This window comes from Psittacula echo, assembly GCF_963264785.1.
Source record: "Psittacula echo genome assembly, chromosome: 27".
Lineage (NCBI taxonomy): Eukaryota > Metazoa > Chordata > Aves > Psittaciformes > Psittacidae > Psittacula > Psittacula echo.
The window spans coordinates 1850921-1870440 of NC_137762.1; the positions used below are offsets into that span (position 1 = coordinate 1850921).

A 19520-nucleotide genomic window follows, 5' to 3' on the forward strand; every position below is an offset into this window, starting at 1 on the left:
CACTCCCCCCAAGCCCCCCACCACAGAGAGCCCCACCAGACCCTTTCCCTCCTGTCCCCCCACACTCCTGACACCCCATATCCCGCTGATCCCCCCCACACCTCCACCCTCAGCCCCGGAAAGCCCCCGTTTTCCGCGTTCTCCCCCCCCCACCCCGGGGCCTCCGGTTCCCCCCCTCCGGCACCGCCCGGGCCCCTCGCTGCCTCCAGCAGCCCCGCCCACTTGGGGCGGGGCTTGCGCCATCGCGGCGCCCCTTCAGCCGCTATTGGCTGCGGCGCCCCTCACTCCAGGCCTGGCAGCGAGCCGATTGGCTGAAGAGCGCTGTCAATCAACGAAGAGGCGGCGCAAGGCACAGCGGCCGCCTCACCAAAACTCGGGGAGAGTTGTGGGGGGAAGGGCCGGCCGGGGCTCCTCCACCGGCCCCCGGGGGTTCCACCGCCGCCGCCATCCCCGTCCCGGGGCGGCCCCCACCGAGCCCGGTGCCCCGCCCGTTACCTGAGGGAGCGCCGGGCCGCGCCGCCGCCGGGGCCTCGCGCTGCCTGCCTCTTCGCGCTGGGGCCCCCCCCCTCCTCACCGCCCCTCCCCACAGAGCGAGACTCTCGCGAGACCAGAGGGGAGGTGACAGTGCCGGACCAATGAGAGCCCTTCGGGGGCGGAGCCTCGCTGCAAAGGGGCGGGGCTCCATCACGAAGGGGCGGGGCTAACCACGCCTCCGAGAGAGAGAACCCGCCTTGCAGCGGGACGGGGACACCCCGGTACCGGGACACCCCGAACCCCAGGGCCCGGCTGAGGTGTCCCCCAGCGGGTGGTGCCCCTGGGCAGGGACAAGGGGAGGTAACAGCCCAGGTCGCAGTCTCAGCAGCTCTCTGCTGTCCCTGGGGATCAATGATGTCCCTGTCCCCATGGGGCTCAGGGCGGCTGCAGACACTTTGTGTGCCCTCTGGGGACACTGCCATCGCCCCACAGCGCGGTCTCCCCATGCCAACCATGGCCAACTGACACAGGAGCCACCAAAGAGACACGATGAGCTGGGTCCCGTTATCAAACCGTCTTTATTCCCCTCCCACCTGCGGCAAGGCCAGGGTCAGGGGTCCCCCCCTGCCAGGGCACCGGGCACAGGGAGGCTCTCGTCACCATCTCCATCACATGGCAAAAAGGATAAGGAAGGCCACCATGAGGCAGAAGAGCCCCATGGCCTCAGAGAGGGCGAAGCCCAAGATGGCATAAGAGAAGAGCTGCTGTTTGAGCGAGGGGTTCCTGTGCGGAGAGGAGAGGCTGTTCAGCAGAGCACACCCAGCCCCGAGCCCCCCATTCCCACCCCGGTGCCCCCCCTGACCTGGCATAGCCAATGATGAGGCTGCCGAAGACGGTGCCGATGCCAGCGCCAGAACCGGCCACCCCCACCGTGGCAGCGCCGGCACCGATGAACTTGGCGGCCGTGTCGATGTCACGGTGGGCTGTGCTTGTCTGGATAGCCCGGTGGGTGCCCGCCGGTGCCTGGGGATGTGACAGGAGGGTGGGCAAGGGGGTGAGGGGGATTAACCTCACCCCAGCTTCAGTTTCTTCCCCACACCCCACCCAAGGCCGGTGCTCAGCACCCCTGTGGCTCCCCAGTGTTCCCCAGTCCAAGCTGGCCATGTTACCTGCTCTGTCCGGGCCTCAGGGCTGCTCAGCACAGAGGCAGAGAGGGGCTGGCACAGCATCCGCGGGCTCCTCCTCACCTGCAAGGCACATTCACCCTCAGACTGGGGTGGGATGCCCCACTCCATCCTCCCCAGCACCCAAGAGTCCCCTGATGCCACTGCTGTCACCACTGGTGTCCCTCCCCCAAATATGCTCAGCCCCATGAGCCAGCAGCACCCAGATGGGAGAGCCTGAACTGGCACCCACCACCACAAGGGTGTCCCACAGCGGGTGTATGGGTCCTGTGTGCCACTGGGGCCAGCACCAAAGGTGCTTGACTCCCAGCACCGCATCCACCTCCACGTGGGTAATTAGTAACCATGGAGTGATGATAAATGATCTTTTACCAGAGCGCGGCTCCATTCACCCTCCAAGGTGGCCCTAAACAAGCAAGAAGTGTCCCCATACCTTACCCCCTGTCCCCAAGGGGGTCACACATCACCCCCCCAACTAGAAAAGGGAGAGTGAAGGAGGGTTTGTCACTACTCACTAGTGCAGGAGTGGAGAGGAACTTTGCACAGGCGTACATGGTGAGGGACGGAGGGACACGTGCGTGGAGGGGACGGCTGGAAGACACAGACATGGGGTGTGAGGAGCTGCAGTATATGGGACCTGGCCTCATGGGTGCTGGGACAGGCAGGGGACATGGGGACACACGGGACATGAGCCATGCAGGGCAGGACATTTCTTGGTCACCCAAGTGACAGCTCCTGGCTCAGCGCCACCACTTTGGGGTACAGGAATTTGGGGTTTAAGGGGGGGGGTTCACCTGCCCGGGGGGGGCACCAGGAGGTCAGGAGGCCCCTGGTCCCCATCTGAGGCAGAGAATGGTGCAGCCTGAGGTACCCACTGGTTCCAGGGGGCGGGACATGGCCTGGGGACCCCCAGCCCTTGCAGGGCGCATGGGGGCTGGAGACGACAGAGCATGGCGGGGGGAAAGCCCAGCGTGGAGGGAGGTCACCCCAAAAGGCAGAGTGAGGGAATGGTCCCCCAAAACAGGGGGGAGCTTAAAACAGGGGTGGCCATTCCAAATGAGGGGGCATCCCAAAACAGGGGGCTGTCAACCCAAAACGAGGGAGGAAGACTAAACCAGGGGGTTGTCACCCCAAAACAGGGGGGGACACTCCAGAAGATCATCCCAAAACAAGGGGTTATTACCCCAAAACAGCCGCTAGTCACCCAAAATGGGGGGTGCACCCTAAAATAGGGCCAGGTCACCTCAGAACACGGGGTTGTCACCCAAAACCGGGAGCATTCATTCCAAACCAGAGGTGGTCACCCCAAAACAGGCCCACCCCTGCTCCGGGCGCTCACCCCAAAGCAGTGTGTGAGGGGATGCCCCAGCCCCAACCAACTCCACATGTGGGGGGCTGGCGCAGCCCTGTCCGCCCCCAAGGCCCGGGGGGTGTCTCTATCCCCGTCCCCACCCGCGGGTCCCCTCTCCCCTTGTCCCCACCGAGGGGCTCCCCCCGCTGCCGCCCCGGGCCCGGCCACGGCCCTCACCTGGCGCACCGGCGGCGGGCAGGTCGCGGAGGCAGCGAGTGCGCAGGCGCAACCGGAAACACTGCCCGGAAGCATCACTGAGAAGCCGCTCCGAGCGCCGCTCGCCACGCCGCGCCGCCTGTCGGACGGGAGGTGGCGGAGCCGCGGGCTGTGCGCCCTCTGCTGGGAGGCGAGGGGATAGCGCCGCGTGGAGCGGGGAGGGCCTGCGGGGGGGTTGTCACTCACCGCGCCCTCTGGCGGCCAAGAGCGGCGCTGCGGGCTCAATTGGAGGGGCACGTGTGTACATGTATGCACATGTGTGTGCATCTGTGTGCAAGTATGTACATGTGTGTACACGTGTGTGTGCTCATGTGTGAGCAAGTGTGTCTACGTGTGTTGTGTGTACATGTATGTACATGCGTGTGTGCTAGTGTGTGTATATGCCTGTACGTGTGTGTGCACGTGTGTGTCCACATGTATGTGCGCATGTGTGTCCATGTGTGTACACGTGATGCGTGTGCATTCCCACGTGCGTGTACCTGTTGCACAGACGTGTGCACAGTGCATGTGCGTGGCTGCGGTCCCTATGCTTGAGCATGAGAGTGTTTGCACATGTGTGTGCAAGCAGCATGCATGTGTGTCAAGTTGAGGGGGGCACCCTGTTACCCCAGGGTGCTGGGGGGACCCCCGATGGGTGCTGGAGCACCGGGGAACCTCCCCTTGCACAAGGGGCGGGGGGGGCCGCTGTGACCGGGTGGGTGCAGGGCCGCGCTGTCAGGCAGTGGATTTACGAGCAGCCCTAATGCGGGAGCCGCCATTAATTAAATCATCGCGATAATTAACTTTCATTAAAGGAAAATCAATAACGAGGAGACAGGGCTGAAAGGGGGGGACGGGACGGGACGGGACCGAGGGGCGCATGTGCACATGGATGTGAGTGTATGTGCACGGTTGTGTGTGCACCCACATGGATGCGGGTTGTACATGTACTGTGTGCATGTGTGTGCGTGCGCATCGGGATGCGTGCGTACATGTGTGCGTACATGTGTGTGCACATGTGTGTGCAAGCCTGTGTGCGTGTGTATGTGCACTTAGGGTGTATATGCACAGGCTTTACACGGGCACACACGCGTGTGCACATGTGCAAGGCACGTATCCGCACCCCTCAACCTGCCCCGTCACCCCAACCCCCCTTTTACCCCCTTAAACTCCCCCGGACCCCCCCCAAAACGTCGACCCCCCTCCGTTTCCTCCCCTTTCTCCTTTATTTTTCCTCCTTTCCCCACTTTTTATTCCCTTTTATTCCCTGATGGAAACAGCAGCTCCATTCGCTGCCACTGACCTTAACGGCTTAAATTAAAAAGCAATGTTCTGTGTGCGCGGAGACGGGGGGGGCAAGGGGGGGGCCCGGCTCACACCCCCCCTTCTCCTCCTCACCCCCCGCATGGGCTCTGATGGTTTTAATCTCACCGTAATGGCTTTGACCTTGCGATTAATAGCGGGGGGTGCGAAGCCGCCGCGGCGTGACGGCGGCCGCCGTTCCAAAGGGGGGGATCGGGGATTTTGGGGGGGGGGGGGTTGGGGGGGCCTCACCTTGGGGGGGGGCTTGGAGTGCGAGGGGGGTTGGTGCTGGGTGGGGAAACTGAGGGAGGAGTGGGGAATGGGGGAGGATTGGGGGATGCTGAGGATTGAAAGGGGGGCTGGAGGGGGGGGATGAATGGCGGGGTGATGGAGGGGGTGCTGGGGGGGTGATGGGGAATTTCAAGGGGGACACACGTGTGTGAATGGTGGGGGGGGGTCTCTGGGGTCCGGGTGGCTGCTGTGGGGTGCCCTGGTGGAGAAAGGGGGTGTAGGGAGGATGGGGGGGCAGTGGAGCAGACGGGGTCTCACGAGGGGGTTCAGGGGGCTGGGGCGGGAGGGGATGGGGGGGACAAGAGGGAACGGGTGCGCCTGAGTGGGGGTTACCGGTCCCTGTTCCCTTCCCGATCCCTGTTCCCGCTCCCGGTTCCCGTCTCCGCTCCCGATCCCGGCGCTGGCGCAGTCGCCGCCCGCGCTGCATCCTAATGAGGCGGCGGCGGGAGTGGGACCGGCCCCGAAAAGACCCCGAAACACCGGGATAGGGACCGGGATGGAACCGGGATGAGACCGGGATGGGGACCGGGATGGGACCGGGATGGGGACCGGCTGCCCCGACGGACCCCCCCCGGGGCCGGGGGTGGAAGGGTGAGGAGGATCCGGGGGGCACAACCGCGCATCCCCGTGGGTGTGAGCATCGGCCCCGGACCCCCGCACAGCTGGAGCATGGGGATCACTGTTACAGCCACAGCTGGATCCCAGTGATCATGGGGGTCAGTTTTACACCCACAGCTGGATCATGGGGGGCTCTATCACATCCACAGCTGGATCATGGGGGTCACCGTCACACCCACAATTGGACAGTGGTAGCCAGGACCCCCATGGGGGCAACCAGGACCCCCGGGGTGGCAACCGAGACCTCCATAGTGGCAATCAGGACCTCTATGGGGGCAGTCAGGATGCCAAGGTGGCAACCAGGACCCCAGGGTTGGCAACCAGAACCTCAAGGTGGCAGCCGGGACCCCCAGGATGGCAACCAGGACCCCTGGGTTGGGAAGCAGGACCCGCAGGGTGGCCCCCACGACCCTTGGGTGTCAGTGGGACCCCTGGGTGCCACAGCCCCACACAGAGGGTGCTGCGGTGGCCACGGGGAAGCGCTGGCGGCCACGCGGTGCCATCGCACACCTCCGTGTGAAATACAGCTCCATAAATCCCGGCCCTGGTGGCTCTTATTGCTTAATTAGTCCATGAAAGGAGATGATTCAGAAGAGCCCAAATGGGGATGGCGTCATGGGAGGCATTAAATGGAAGGGGATCGGCGGCGAGTGAGAAAAAACAGGGATGGAGGGGGGAGTTTTGGGGGGGATTCGAGGATTTTTGGCCTCCCTGGTGATGCTACACCTCAATTTATCCACGAGGATTTTGGGTGCTGAGCAACCCATGCTGCAATAGCACCCTTAACCCCACCACTGTGCACCCAGCCCCTGTCATCCGGAACATAAGGTGCAATTTTGGGGTGTAACGGGCTTGGATATCCCATCTTCCCAACCCACATTGATGGGAATGGGGTATCCGAACATCCCTCAGCACCTTCAGATGCTTCGTGCTCCGCTCCGGCTCCTCCACTTCCATGGGGTATTTTCCTATTTTCTATTTTTTCCTTTTTATATGCTATTTTATGACAAACTTTCCTTTACGTTTGACATTTAAAAGCTGATCAGATCTCCCCTGCAGGACAGCAGGAAATGGAGATATTTATTGGGGTCTCGCTGATGCCAGGAGAGCTGCGAGATTTACTCCGACAGCGCGGCAGGATTAGCGATACCGTCTCTGTCCGGGCGGGATGCTGGAGCCATGGGATGCGCCACAGGCAAAGGACAACGATTTATTGGGGGCTTGGGGCTTGCTTTAGAAGACAAGGGTTGGTAGAACCCAACTGAGCCCATGGGGATTCTCTAGTGGCACGTATAAGGTTGTGCTGGGGTGACCGTGCTGTTTTCTTGGGAGGTTTTGCTGTTTGAAAGGGAGAGGCTTGGCTTTCCCATGTCATCCTCAGCCCCTTCCTGTTGCTTTCCCCCTTTCTTGCTCTCCAGCATCTCCTCCCTAGGGATGTGCCTTGGGCTGGAGACAGTATCTAGGACCTGGGGCCATGTCTGGGGTCGAGTGACAGTGCCTTGGACCTGGGGCCATGTCTTTAGCTGCTGCATGTGGGAACGTGTGATGGGTTGGTGGGTCCATGGTGCTGCAGAGCCAGGAGGAGATCAGCCCTTTCCCCTTCTGCCAATGCCACCCAGTCAGCAAATGCCCCTCACTGAGGTGTCTGGTCCAGAGCTGCAGCCGCTGGAATGGAAGAGGTGATGTCACTGCTTGCACCTGTGACATCACTGCCTGCATCTGTGATGTCATCAGTTCTCTTAACAAGCCAATGATGTCACAGCCCCCCCCCCGGACCAACCCTAAGAAGGGTCTTTGGCTTCTGGGTCAACCCAGCCCCAGCTCCTTGCTCTGATCCTGCTGGATCCTGTGCACCCAAGGCAGGGAGAGCCCCATGGAGGTGGGAATTTGGGGGCAGCCCCCCCCCAAACACACGCTTACATACATGTGTGCATGTGAGTGTGTGCACACATCTCTGTGCCATGGGGTGCCCATATCCCGGTGTCGCAGTTTTGGGTGCCAAAGGATGCCCATGTCCCAGTATCCTGGTTTTGGTTGCTTGCCCACAGCTGCGTACCCTGGTTTTGGGTGCCATGGGGTGCCCATGTTCCAGCATCCCAGTCTTAGGTGCCATCGTGTGCCTATGTTCCAAGCATCCCAGTTTTGGGTGCTCACATCCCAGTATCCCAGTTTTGGGTCCCATGGGCTGCCCACAGCCAGGTATCAGGATGCTGACACAGGGGGCAGCTTCATTAAAGGCCTCAATTACAGCAGCTGAGTCAAAAGCAGTGATTTATAGGCATAAACCTCCTCCCCCCCCCCCAAGGAACCTGCAACAAAAGCCTGGCTGAGAGGAGGCCACGGATCAATCCCAAGTCTTTTCTCCCAATATTTTCTGCTGTTCCTTTGTTCTCCTCGGGAAGCTTTGACTCGAGCAGCACTGCAGAGGAGCAGCGCCTGCCTCCAAGGGCTTCCTTTTCTCCCACCATTCCCATGTTTTCCCCTTCTGCTTTAGGATTTCCACCTAAACCAGGATATTCTTCCCTTCTTGTTATCTCCCCTTTGGAGCCTCATCCCAAGCAACGTGATGAGTGGGGAGTAGGTAGGGGTTGATGAGCTCAGGGACGGGGTGGTGGGATATAGGAGTGGGTGGTAGGACATGGGAGAGGGTGGTCGGTCATAGGATGAGGTGGTGGGTCTCGTGGTGGGGTCGTGGGTCGTGGGATGGGACGGTTGTGGGATGAAGTGGTGGGACAGAGTGGTAGGGTTTGGGATATGTTTGGAGCAATGGAATGAGGTGGTTGTAGGTAGGATGGGGTGGTGGATCACAGAGTGGGAAAATAGGCAATGGGATGGGACATACGGAAAGCCAGGGGATGGGATGGATGGGTGGGGTGGGGTGCAGCATTCCAGCATGGGAAGAACCACATCCCAGTGCAGCGGGTCACGGGGTGGAGCTGCATCACAGGATGCGATGCACTGTGGGAGGCACCCAAGATTCCAGGTCCCTGGAAGCCTGCGCTGGGATCTGTCCCTTGAGTGGGGAGGGGGCAGAAGGATCCAGCAATTCCCATTCTCGGGACACTTGCTCCCCCCTCCGGGCTCGCCCAGGAACGCAACGACGCGCCCGCCCCTCACCCCTGGGACCAGCCCCGGCTGTCACCCCCCAAGGGGGAAGTCCACGGGGGACCGAAGGCTCAGTGGGGATCTCCAACGTCCTCCCACCCCCCAAACCCCCAGAGGCCCCAGGCATGGCGCAACAGCCCCCCCAGCACCCGTCTGCAGTGGATTCTCTGATGTCTAATAAAGGTTGTGCTTGCCTGGCTGTTCCCTACAGGCTCACTCCAGCTCTTTGCCTAATCCCCAACATTCTACCCCCAAATTTAGCCAAAACGATGAACTCTGCATTTTTTACTCCCCATCTCCCAAATTTGGTTGAAAAAAGCCGAGAGAAAGGGTAAACGTTATTAAGGGGGGGGGGGGGGGGTAGGTGGGGAAAAGGCTGAGGTTGGGTCAGGGGGTTGCAGTGGGGCCACACTCTGACACCCCCCCAGCCCCTGGTTCAAATTGGGATACCCCAAAGCCAGGGCAGAGGCTTTGCCCCCCGTTATGGGGGTGTTTTGGGGGGAGCGGTGGGGTCCTGGGTGCTGTGGCCACCCCGGTGCTGGCTGTGAAAGCCGCCGGTGGGAAATGGGATTCGTTCCACCAGCGCCGGCAACAAAAGGAGGCGAAAAAGGAGCCGCCAAAGCCGCTGGAAAATGAATATTTAAAAGCGAAGGAAACCCATTAAAACGGCTTCATTTTTATTCCCATTACAGCCCATTAAATCAATGCCGGGGCAGGCAGAGGCAGGGCGGCTGCAGAGGGGAAGAGGGGGGACACATACTCAGCCATCACCTCTTCCACAGGGAGACCTGCAGCCCCTCCAGCACCTCCTGCCCTCCCGTGCCTCAGTTTCCCTATGTGCAAACCTACGGGAGGACACCCAACTCCCTCCATCCCTCCCTGTTTGCCCACCCAGAGGTGATCAGGAGCTGGATTTGGGGCTGGAAATGGCTCCTTAAAGCTACATCGGGGTTGGGATCTGGATTTGGGGGCTGGAAATAGCTCCCTAAAACCCTGATAACACCGGGGCCATGAGGTGCTGCCTGAACCCCAAACCCCATAAACCGAAGCTCCCCCTGGCACCACCGGCTCCGTGGCCGCTTTTATGGTGCCAAACATCAGGAATTTGGGTAACACAGGCAGATTGTAAAGCCAACGTGAGCAGAGCTGCAAAATGGCCGGAGAGACCTGTTTTGGGGTTAAAACCAGGTGAAATAGGGAGCATTGCCCACACCCATCTCACCCTTCCTTGTGGAGAAGGGGTTCATCCTGCAGGGATGCTGAGGGGATCCGCTCCACCCTGAACCCCATTTCTCATCCGCAGTGTGGGGGACACCCAAGGTCGTTGGGGACCCTGGTCCCTGTCCATCACCCTGTGCATGAACGTCCTCGCCTGTCCCCTGCGAGTCCTTGCGGGGGGACCACGGGGACCGCTTTCCAGCTGAACGGCCGCCACGTTGGCCAGGGATGCTCGGGAAGTTGAAGAGCAGCCGAGGGAAGGTTTCCATGGCAACAGCCAAAAAACCCCCCTCTCCGCTCCTCCGTTTGGGGGGAAAAGGTGTCATTTGTATGCAGGCGCCGCGCCGCGAAACCCGAGCAGAGAATGAAACGGGCGAAGGCAGGAGAAGGGCTGCGGGGGGGGAGGCAGGAGGGGGCAGAGCGGCGCTGCCACCACCTTAGTGAGTGCCAGGTCAGGGGACAGGGATGGGGATAGGAAGGGGGCAGGAGGGGGATAGGGTGCAGATGGAGAATGAAACAGGGATAGGGATACAGCAGGGAAAAGCTGGGGATGGGGAATGACATGGGGATGGGGACAGGATAAGGACAGGATGAAGACAGAGATGGGGACAGGATGGAGACACAGTGGGAACAGGATGGGGACAGGGATGGGGACTAAGATGGGGATGGGGACAGGATGGGGACAAGGATGGGAACAGGGATGGGGATAGGGCACAGGAAAGGGGATGGGAACACAATGTGGACAGGATGGGGACAGGGATTGGGATGGGGACAGGGATTGGGACAAGGGAGGGGTCGAGGTGCTGTAGCCAGGCTGGCGTGGGAGCAGTGGAGGCCAAGGTGAAGGAGAGGGGTGCTGAGGTGGAAGGAGATGTCCAAGGAGGTGCCCAGGGAGAGAGAAATCCTTCTGTCCATCTGTCCTTCCTGTCCATCTGTCCTCACTGCCTATGTCTCTTTCCTGTCTGCCTGTATGTCTGTCTGCCTACCTACCTATCTACCTACCCTTTCTCTCCTTTCTCTCTGTCCTTGTCCGTATAGCCTTCATATCCCTGTATCCCTCATCCTTCCTGCCCATGTCCATCCATTTGATCCATCTGTCTGTCTTTTCTATCCATCTATCCTGCCTACCCATCCATTTCCTCTATCTATCTATCTATCTATCTATCTATCTATCTATCTATCCTTTCTATCCTTTCTATCCATCTATTTATCCTTCCTGTCCATCTATTCTTTCTATCTGTCTTCTTCTTCCTTCCCTCCATCTAGCCTCTCCATCCATCTAGCCCACGCAGTCGTCTGTCTGTCCTTTCCATCCATTTATCCATCTTTTCTGTCTATCCTTCCTATCTGCCCCTCTGTCCTTTCAATCCACTTCTCCATCCTTCCTCTCCACCTATCCTTCCTGTTTGTTTGTCCTTGTCCCCCCCATCCTTACCCCAATGGGGCTGAGCCTCCCAGTCCCCCCATCCTTATCCTCGTGGGTTTGAGCCTCTCAGCCCCATCCTTATCCCAACGGATTTGCCCTATCCCAGTTTCCAACCAGTTTCCTGCATGTTCAGTGACCTCAACTCGCCAGTAGAGGGGCTGGGAGGGGGGTCGGACAGGCCAGCCCTGGACACCAGCACCTGTATTAACCCCTCCATCCCCAGTGATAGCGGGGCAGGGACCAAATCCCACCCTGGGGTGGGCGACACCACAACCCCCCCACCCCGGGGTGCTTTGCAGGGGGGTGACACCGAGCCGTGGCATTCCCAGACGTCCCCTTGTGCTTCCAGCTCCGGGGATCCGGAAAAGCACTGGCACGGCCGTGATTTAGTACCGGCGGCTCCTCGGCAGGCATCTGCCTCCTGTCAGGGCTTTGTTTCACGCAGCCGCTGCAGTTCTTTGTCCGCGCCGCGCTCCCAAAACGGGGAATTCCACCTTTTTTTCCTTTTCCCCACAGCTTTGCAGGGAAAACAGAGACAGGGAACAAGAGGAACACGATGGTGTGAAGCACTGTAATCAGGATTTCACCTTGGGTTGGGATGCTGGGGGATGCAGCCACCTTCACCCCCAAATTCACATCTCTTCTGCCCAAGCAAATATCCAATAGGGTCCATTTGCGTCAAAACCAGCCCAAAATACAGCAGAGAAGAGTTTCTTCATGGCTGCTTGGCCAAAATGCTTCTGGAGCAGCCCCTACACCCCAGCCAGGCCCCATGGGATGTGTGCCAGGGAGGTAAGGGCTGAGACACCCAAATTCCTTCTGAAGCTTTGGATTTAATCCCGTTTTCCCCAAATCAGGATACACTCAGCTCCTTAAGAGGCATCTTTCCCCCAACCCACCATCTCCTGTGGGTGATCCCGAGGCGTGGGTGAGGCCTGGATAAGGCAAGATGGGTTTTGGGCAGGATTCCCAGCTCCATTCCCCAGGATCGGGGCTTTCCAGGGAGATCCTCCCTCCTCCACAATGGGATGCTCCATTTTCATCCCCTAATAAAACAACCTTCTTTCCATGCACCAACTCGTCTCCAGCATCTCCTGCAGCAGCCCTCCCAAAAAGATGCCAAGACTAAAAAACCCCAAGAGGATGATGGCAAAATAGCTTTTTTCCATTATTTTTCTGACAATTTTTTTACCTATACCTCACTTTTTACCATGGATGTTTTGTTTCCTGTAGGGAAAGACTTTTTTTGGTGAAGAAACCCCAGATTTGGCCACTTCCCACCTCAAGGTGAACATTTAAGAGCATTTGGCTGTGGGTCCAACTCTGGTTACAGCAGTTTTGACCCTTGAGGTGCATTTTACCCCCAAAATCTGCATTTTCTATAGAAAATGATGGAAATTGATTTCATTTCTATTGAAATCGATGGAAAGAGAATTCCTGGATATTTTAGGATCCTGCATTTCACCTCTTTTGAAGCCTCTTAGGATCCAGCTCTGCTTGTTCACCTTCTTTTTTCCACGCTTAAAAATCCCCATTGCAACCAGCTTTCCATTGCCCAGCATGGAAAAATCACCCCAACTCCCAACTCTCCACCCCAAAGCATCTTTCCTCCACCTTTCTTGTGCTTTTGAGCCGGCATTTCTGCGCCTTGCGACAAGAGGAGGGGAAAGCGTTGCCGATGGGAGCGGGGTGGAGGTTGGCTCTGTCCCTCTAATAGATCATTTTTATTTCCCGTTGTAACTGACAAATTGTTCTGTATTTTATCTCGGATCCCTCCAGGCAAAGGGGCTGCGGGAGGTGCTCTTTTTCTTTTTTTTTTTTGGGTATTACCTAGAAAAAAAGGGGAAAAAAAAGGAAAAAAAAAAGGTCGTAAAATCCAATAATAAAATCAAAAAGAAAGTTAAAATAGTCCAAAAGACCAAAGCCGCTGGTAATGAGCACCGCAGAGATGCTCTATAAACCACAGCAAGGCTGCAGGGATAGCGAAGGAGGGGGGATAAAAAGCAACCAGGATGAAATTCCCCCCCCCCCTTCCTTTTCCCCTTAAAACCTGTTATCACCTCCCCAAAACCACTGGGGGGATTTTCGCTGTGCCCAATTGCCATCATCAGGTGCAAACACTGCCCAAATCCCACTTATTTCCCCATAAACCAGAGTCGTTCCTAAAAAACACCCTCCTTGGGATTAAAAAGCCCTGATTTGATGATTTTTTGCTATGCAAAGCTTGGGTTCTTCTCCTTAAACCACCGTTTCCGTCAGGATTCTAATTGTCTTTGGAAAGGTCAGGCGCTGCTCCTTCCCCCACCGCTTGCTTTATCTGCCCCTTGAGAACACCAGCGTTGGCTCATTCCGCTTGAAAATCCGCTGCTTTGGGGGAAAATATCCCGTTAATAACATTAAAATGAGAGGAGAAAAATAAAAGAGGGGTTTTGGGGGGGGAGGTTTCTGGTCTGAAATCCTCAAATGGCTCCTGCCCATCCAAAGATGGGCTCCAAGCTTCTCACAAAGCTCCTCCATGGCAATTGTTTTCCCTATAGCCAGGGGGTTTGCCCCATTTTATGGAGATAGGTGGGATTTTGCGCACCTGATTTAATTGGGGGGGGTTAATCAAAGCAGAAACCCATCTGCATCCATCCAGTTGGTACCAAGCTTAGGCAGATGTTCCTGATAGGACAAAGCATCCGTTTCCCACCCCCCTGGTCATGAGTAACTCAAAATCCCTGAGAATTGCCTCATTTTCCATTTTGTGCTCCTTTTCCTGCTCTTCCTGGGGTGTCATTTGGAATGAAACTTGCCCTTTTAGGGGTGGGGAGATGAAATAAAGGGACATGTTGGTGGCCACCGCTCTGCTTTCAGTAGCCACCCTGCAGAAGGACATCCATATCTAAGAGCCACTGAGACCTTTACGGGCGTTTTTGGGTGGAAAACCAACATTTTCCAGCCTGGAAAGCCAGATTCAGGAGGGGTGGGCTGGTAAGGAAGGAGCAAACCCCCACCTCCCAACGCCCCATGGCTTGGGGATGCTCCACGATGCTTCAGGCCTCGATGGGTTTCCCCCCCTTTCCAGCCTGGCTGTGTCCACCTTGCAAATCTCCTTCCTTTTATGGGATGTTCGATCCGTTTGGAGCATCTCTGGCTTGTTTATAAATATCCTTGTCTATAAATAGCCGCACAGGGAGAAAGGAGCTGTTAGCCCAGGGCGCTTCCATCAGCCTGGGGAGCTGCAGGTAAATAAATCCAAGGAGGAAACAAGATGCTCCTCTCCAGCATGGTGGGGAATATGGATTCAACAGGCAAAGAGGCTTCTTTTGGAGATAAGAGGGGGAGAAACGGCAGCTGTGGGACACCCATTCCCCTTGGGCTCTCATCCCTCCCCATCCCTGTTTTATCCCGGCTGGAAGAGGCAGCCTTGGCTCTGCGGCAGCGTGGATGGATCCCGGTTTTCCAGCCCGCCTTCGACAGGGGGAGCGTTGTGCCCGCGCATCCGCAGCCCTGCGTGTCCTTGCTCGCAGCACCGAGCATCACACAGCCCATGGCACCCCCACAGCGCCCTGGGGTGCTCCCGATCCCCCCCATTCCCCTCTCCCAGCTTTTATTTCTTAATCCTCTTGTCAAAATGGAGCTGAACGTGGCTAATTCAGGGAGAAAACCTCTAAATTATCCTGAATGAGGCAGCTGGGAAAAGGGGAGATGCGGCACCAGTGTCCTCTGCAGAGGGCACAACCTCGTATTAGACACTAGAGAAGCCAAGCAGAAGGCAGTGAGCCTCCGGGAGGGGGGCAATCCCAAGTGATGGCACTTTGCAGCTTGGTCAAATCCTGCTGTAAGTGCTCTCCAAAGGGCCAAATCCTGCAAAATCCTCTGCTGTTAGCAAAGCAGCATCGCCATGGATCCAGGACCCGGTGATTCTGGGTGGAGAAAAGCCAAGAAAAGGTGGAAATAGAAACGAAAAGGATTGAAATCCTCCTTTTGGTCTGTGCTGACAGTGGAAAAAAAACCTCAAAAAGGCAGGAAAACCAAAAAAGCCCTGACTAACTCTATTTTATTTGCTGATCAAAAGGAAAACGACTCGCTGCAGGCAAGGAGGGAGCGGGCTTTGGAAGGGCGCTCGGTGGCAAAGGCGGCGTCTGAAGGTTTGCATAATCCAAGAGGGTTTTACCTCTCCAGGGTGCATTTTCTGGGCAGCCACCTTCTGTCTGGGCTCTGCTTGTCCCAGCTTGTTGCTGCGCTGGCGTTTTGGGTTCTGCAGCGGGTTGGGCTCCTTTGTCCCCCTTCCAAAGCAGCCGAGATGAGGGAAAACGGGTGCATCGGATGAGTCCCTGCGTGGAAATGTGGGTGCTTGGGGGAATTTGTGTGGGGTTGGGGGTGCAGAGGGACCACAGAGCTGGTGTGGGACCTTTCTGGGTTTGCTTTTGTATGGGGAAACATCCCTGCCTGGGTTTTGCTTGTGCCCAATCTCTATCTTGGTTTTGCACCACAGGAACATCCCCACCTTGATTTGGTTCTTGCACTGCAGGAGCAAGCCCACCTCAACTTGATTTTTGTACTGGAGGAACCTCTCAGCCTTGGTTTTGCATTTGCACTTAGAATCCTCCTTAGCTTGGCCTTGCTCTTGCACCAGGAGAGCATCCCCACATTGCCTTTGCTTTTGCACCACTGGACATCCCCACTTTGGCTTTACTCTTGCACCACTGGGCATCCCCACCTTGGCTTTGCTTCCACACTGCAGGAGCACCCATCCATCCAAGCAAAGCCAAGCGAAGACCTCACCCCGTTTCTGCACCCACTTTGCACCAACCTCTCCACGAGCTCCACCGGGTGATTCTTTGCCAGAATTACATGGGGATGCCAAAGGCGAAGAGAAAAGATCGAGGAAAACGTGGGGAGAACACGTTTCTCCCTGTGCTCCATCCCGAGTGGAGCCAGGCGCAGCGGGCGGCTGTAGCCTGTTGTGGCTTGTTCCCTTGTATGCGGAGTCTACGGATGCGTCGGTGAGGTTCTGCCTCCCTTTGGGGCTCTGCAAGGCTCCAGAGGCTCTGCAGAGCAATTACCCCCTTCCTCACTCCCGCGAGGATTTCAGCATTCCTGCCAAAACCAGCCCCAAATTTCCCTGCCTGCCCCAAGCGGGGTTGGATCCTTCTTCCATCTCCTTCCCGTTTCCAGGCGGGATGGAGCCCCCTCGCAGAGGGCAGGCAGAGGAAGTCCCGTGGCTTTGCTTTTAGCATGAAAACGAAGAAAAGCCTTTAAAAAGGAGGAAACCAAACCTGCCAGGAGCCAAACGTGCACCCGAGCAGCGGCCGCGCAATCACCCCCGTGTTAACCTGTAATTACTGCCCTGATGAAATGCAAACAGGTTTCAGTCGGTGGAAAGTCCGTCTCGCCTTCCTCTATCTCGGTTTAATTGGCTTTAATTTGCATGAACACAATTATCGGCCGCGTTTTGCCTCTGGAAAGGTTGGGAAAGTTATGGAAATGTCTGGAATAAAGAAGGGATTCGTGAATCACCGGCATCGGTAGCTGCGTTGTGTATGGGAAGAGCTGGAGCCTTTGTGTCTTGGGGTGTAAAGCTTGAAACATCCCATGAGGTCAGAAATGGGGTTTGTCTGGAGACAGAGTCAAGGATTGGTTTGGGGGGGTGGGAAATAGGTGTCCTGATGCCCTATGATGGGATGGGGGATGGGGAAGCCAGGCCCAAGCATCACCCTTGTGGCTGGAATGAATCAGTTCAGAGAAAAAACACTCCCTCAATCCCCACAGCACTTTGAAAGGGGAAAACTGGAGTGAAAGAACCTAAATCCAGGGTGCCCGGCGTGCCCAGCCCATTCCCAGCCCCGCTGCACCCTCCAGACAGAAGCAATCCCGGCAATCCAAGCGCGTATTTTGCCTTTCTCTGTTTTTCCCCTCATTTGCCTTTTCAAGCCAAAAAAAGCACCGTGCACGGCGCAAGAAAACCACCCAAACCCCACAAACCAGCCCCCAAATCCCCCTTGCGCATCCCATCGGCCTCCGGTGGGATTCCGGGGGCTCGGGGCGGGCGCCCATGGGAGCTCGGCCACGTGGCAGCGTTTAGGCGAGAGCCATAAATCACAACCAGCTGCTGAGTGGGAAAAGCAAAGGAAAAACCCCGCGGCGGCTGCGGTTGGAGCAGCCTCATGCTCAAAGCCTGCCGGGGTGGGAATGCCGCGGGGTGCTCCCTGTGTCCCCACTTCGGGGACACGCAAGGGATGTGACCCCCCCATACGCGCGCACTTGGCTTTTGGGTGGCGTTGCACGCACGGCATCTCCGAGCACCTCCAAACCCAACTGGTTTTCATTTTGGGAAGGGTGTTTTCCAGGAGCTCTTGTTCCGTCCAGTGTTTATTCAGCTCCTAAGTAATTTGGGAGCATCCCAAATAATTTGCAGCATCGTGCGTCTTGCTATGCGTGCTGTGGTCACTAGATGGGGAGATAACAGCTTAGCAAGAGCGTGTGGAGCTGCTGCCTGCTCCTGTCTGGCTGCCAGAGCTCCTCTAGCCTTGCAGGGCTGGGATTTCCAGCTGTGAGCTGTAGGTGGATGGGTGCTGGGGTGCTCTGATGCAATGGGCACCCATTGAGCTTCATCCCAGTACGTCCAGGACCACTGATTTGTGGTCCTAGCTCCATGGCCACCTGGATTCTGCTGCTTCTGAGGGTGGGAGATGATGGAGGGTCCCCCCAGCCACTAAACATCTGGCCCAACATCAAAACCCAAAAGGAGAAGATGCAGGAGATGCAATGAGGGATTCATCAGCAGGAATGCGGTGCCGCGTCCTTCCTCCCCAGCAGGTGAAGAATATGGTGGAGCCGCAGTACAGCATCCCAAATGGGATGCTCAAACCCAGCATCCCTCCCACAGCCTCTTTATCCCTGTATCCCCCTTCCCGAGGGCCAAGAGGGTCCCAGTTTGGGGCATTGAGCCATCCCTTCCATCCATTCATGGCAAATCCTTGGCGGCGAGTGTGGAATAGCCCTCTGGAGCTGTATCTTCCCAGTGTCACGAGGCTTCTCTCTATCTCGCCTCCCCAGAGCATGAGTTATAATGTGCAATAAAAAGAAAATCAGTGCATTGATGCCAGTTAGTGTGACTAATCCAAGCCCCAGCCTATTAACTGGTGAGTGGAGCATCCGTCTTGGCTCTCATTAGAAACTCAGCCAACTACCCAGGGATAAATCTTTCAGCACATGGGGGAGCACAGCTCAGTAGTCAGAGCATCCAGGTTACCCAGGTTTTGCCTCTGGAGCTGGATTTGGTGCTTTGAAGAAGCCAAATGGCGTCTGGGCTCTGGGGGATGCAGAGGAATGGATGGGAATGAGGAGCTGGTGTGTTTCAGAGAGAGATGAGGAAGCAGGAAGAGCCCCTGGAGCATCCCATAGGTATGGAGGTGGGGAACTGAGGTACAGAGCAGTTAGTGCTTAAGCAGCACTGGGTGGCATCCCCTTACCAATGGCATCCCGTCACCACCAGCATCCCATCTCCAACAGCATCCCACCTCCAACAGCATCCTATTGCCAACAGGATCCCATTACCACCAACATTCCATCACCACCAGCATGCCACCATCAACAGCCTCATCCACCCTTCCCTGAAGGACACAGCGACTCTGCCGTGGCGCTGCGCTCATGCACGTGCTCTTATTTGCTTTACCTCAGCTCTCTCCATTAATCTCCCATGATTTATGGGACTCTGTTATTTATCTTCTTCTCCCTCCTTTGCCAGGCTGGACTGGAAGGTCCACACCTTTTTATTGTGCAATAAAACCCGCACAATGAAGAGGATTTCGTGAGGTTTTCCAGCCGTGGGGGAGCAAGGCGATGCTGCAGGAGGCAATTCAGGGACCCAGGACACCCCAGCCACTCCTGTGAACAAGCAAGGACTCATGGATGGAGGCATGACCCATCCAAATCACCTCCTGGAGATGTTTGGTAGCATCTTGCAGAAGATGGGCTGGCAAGAAGGAACGTGGGTTCTTGTGCCTCAGTTTCCCTCCTGGCTCTATGCATTTGGACATTGCAGGTTTACTGATGTGGACATAGAATGGTTTGGAAAGGACCTTAAGATCATCCTTCCACTGGAGCAGCTTGCTCCAAGCCCCTGTGTCCAACCTGGCCTTGAACACTGCCAGGGATGGGGCAGCCACAGCTTCTCTGGGCAACCTGTACCAGGGCCTCAACACCCTCACAAGGAAGAGCTTCTGCCTTAGATCTGACCTGAACTTCCCTGTTTCAGTCTGAACCCATCATCCCTTGTCCCATTGCTCCAGTCCCTGCTGAAGGTCCCTCTCCAGCATCCTTGTAGCTCCCCTCAGACACTGGAAGCTGCTCTGAGGTCTCCACGCAG

At 57.1% G+C, this 19520-nt stretch overlaps 2 protein-coding genes across 4 annotated transcripts in view; both read right to left on the reverse strand.

The window, feature by feature from the left end:
• Positions 1-584, reverse strand: part of ATF7 (activating transcription factor 7) — a 63602-nt gene extending 63018 nt beyond the window's left edge. For 2 of the 3 annotated variants that reach the window (XM_080635459.1, XM_080635458.1), the window contains exon 1: positions 496-563. The gene's annotated coding sequence lies outside the window, so the exon portion shown is untranslated. Of the gene's footprint in view, positions 1-495 lie in introns of all 3 variants that reach the window. The other variant, XM_080635455.1, reaches the window with a different exon arrangement.
• Positions 585-1040: 456 nt separating this feature from the next.
• On the reverse strand, positions 1041-3283 carry ATP5MC2 (ATP synthase membrane subunit c locus 2). Its single transcript, XM_080635466.1, has 5 exons — positions 3187-3283; positions 2174-2249; positions 1644-1721; positions 1337-1497; positions 1041-1257 (listed from the first exon to the last, which is right to left on the reverse strand). Exons 2-5 carry the CDS (start codon positions 2210-2212, stop codon positions 1143-1145), a joined length of 393 nt encoding a protein of 130 aa, XP_080491592.1. The 5' UTR covers positions 2213-2249; positions 3187-3283; the 3' UTR covers positions 1041-1142.
• Between the last annotated feature and the right edge of the window lie 16237 nt (positions 3284-19520).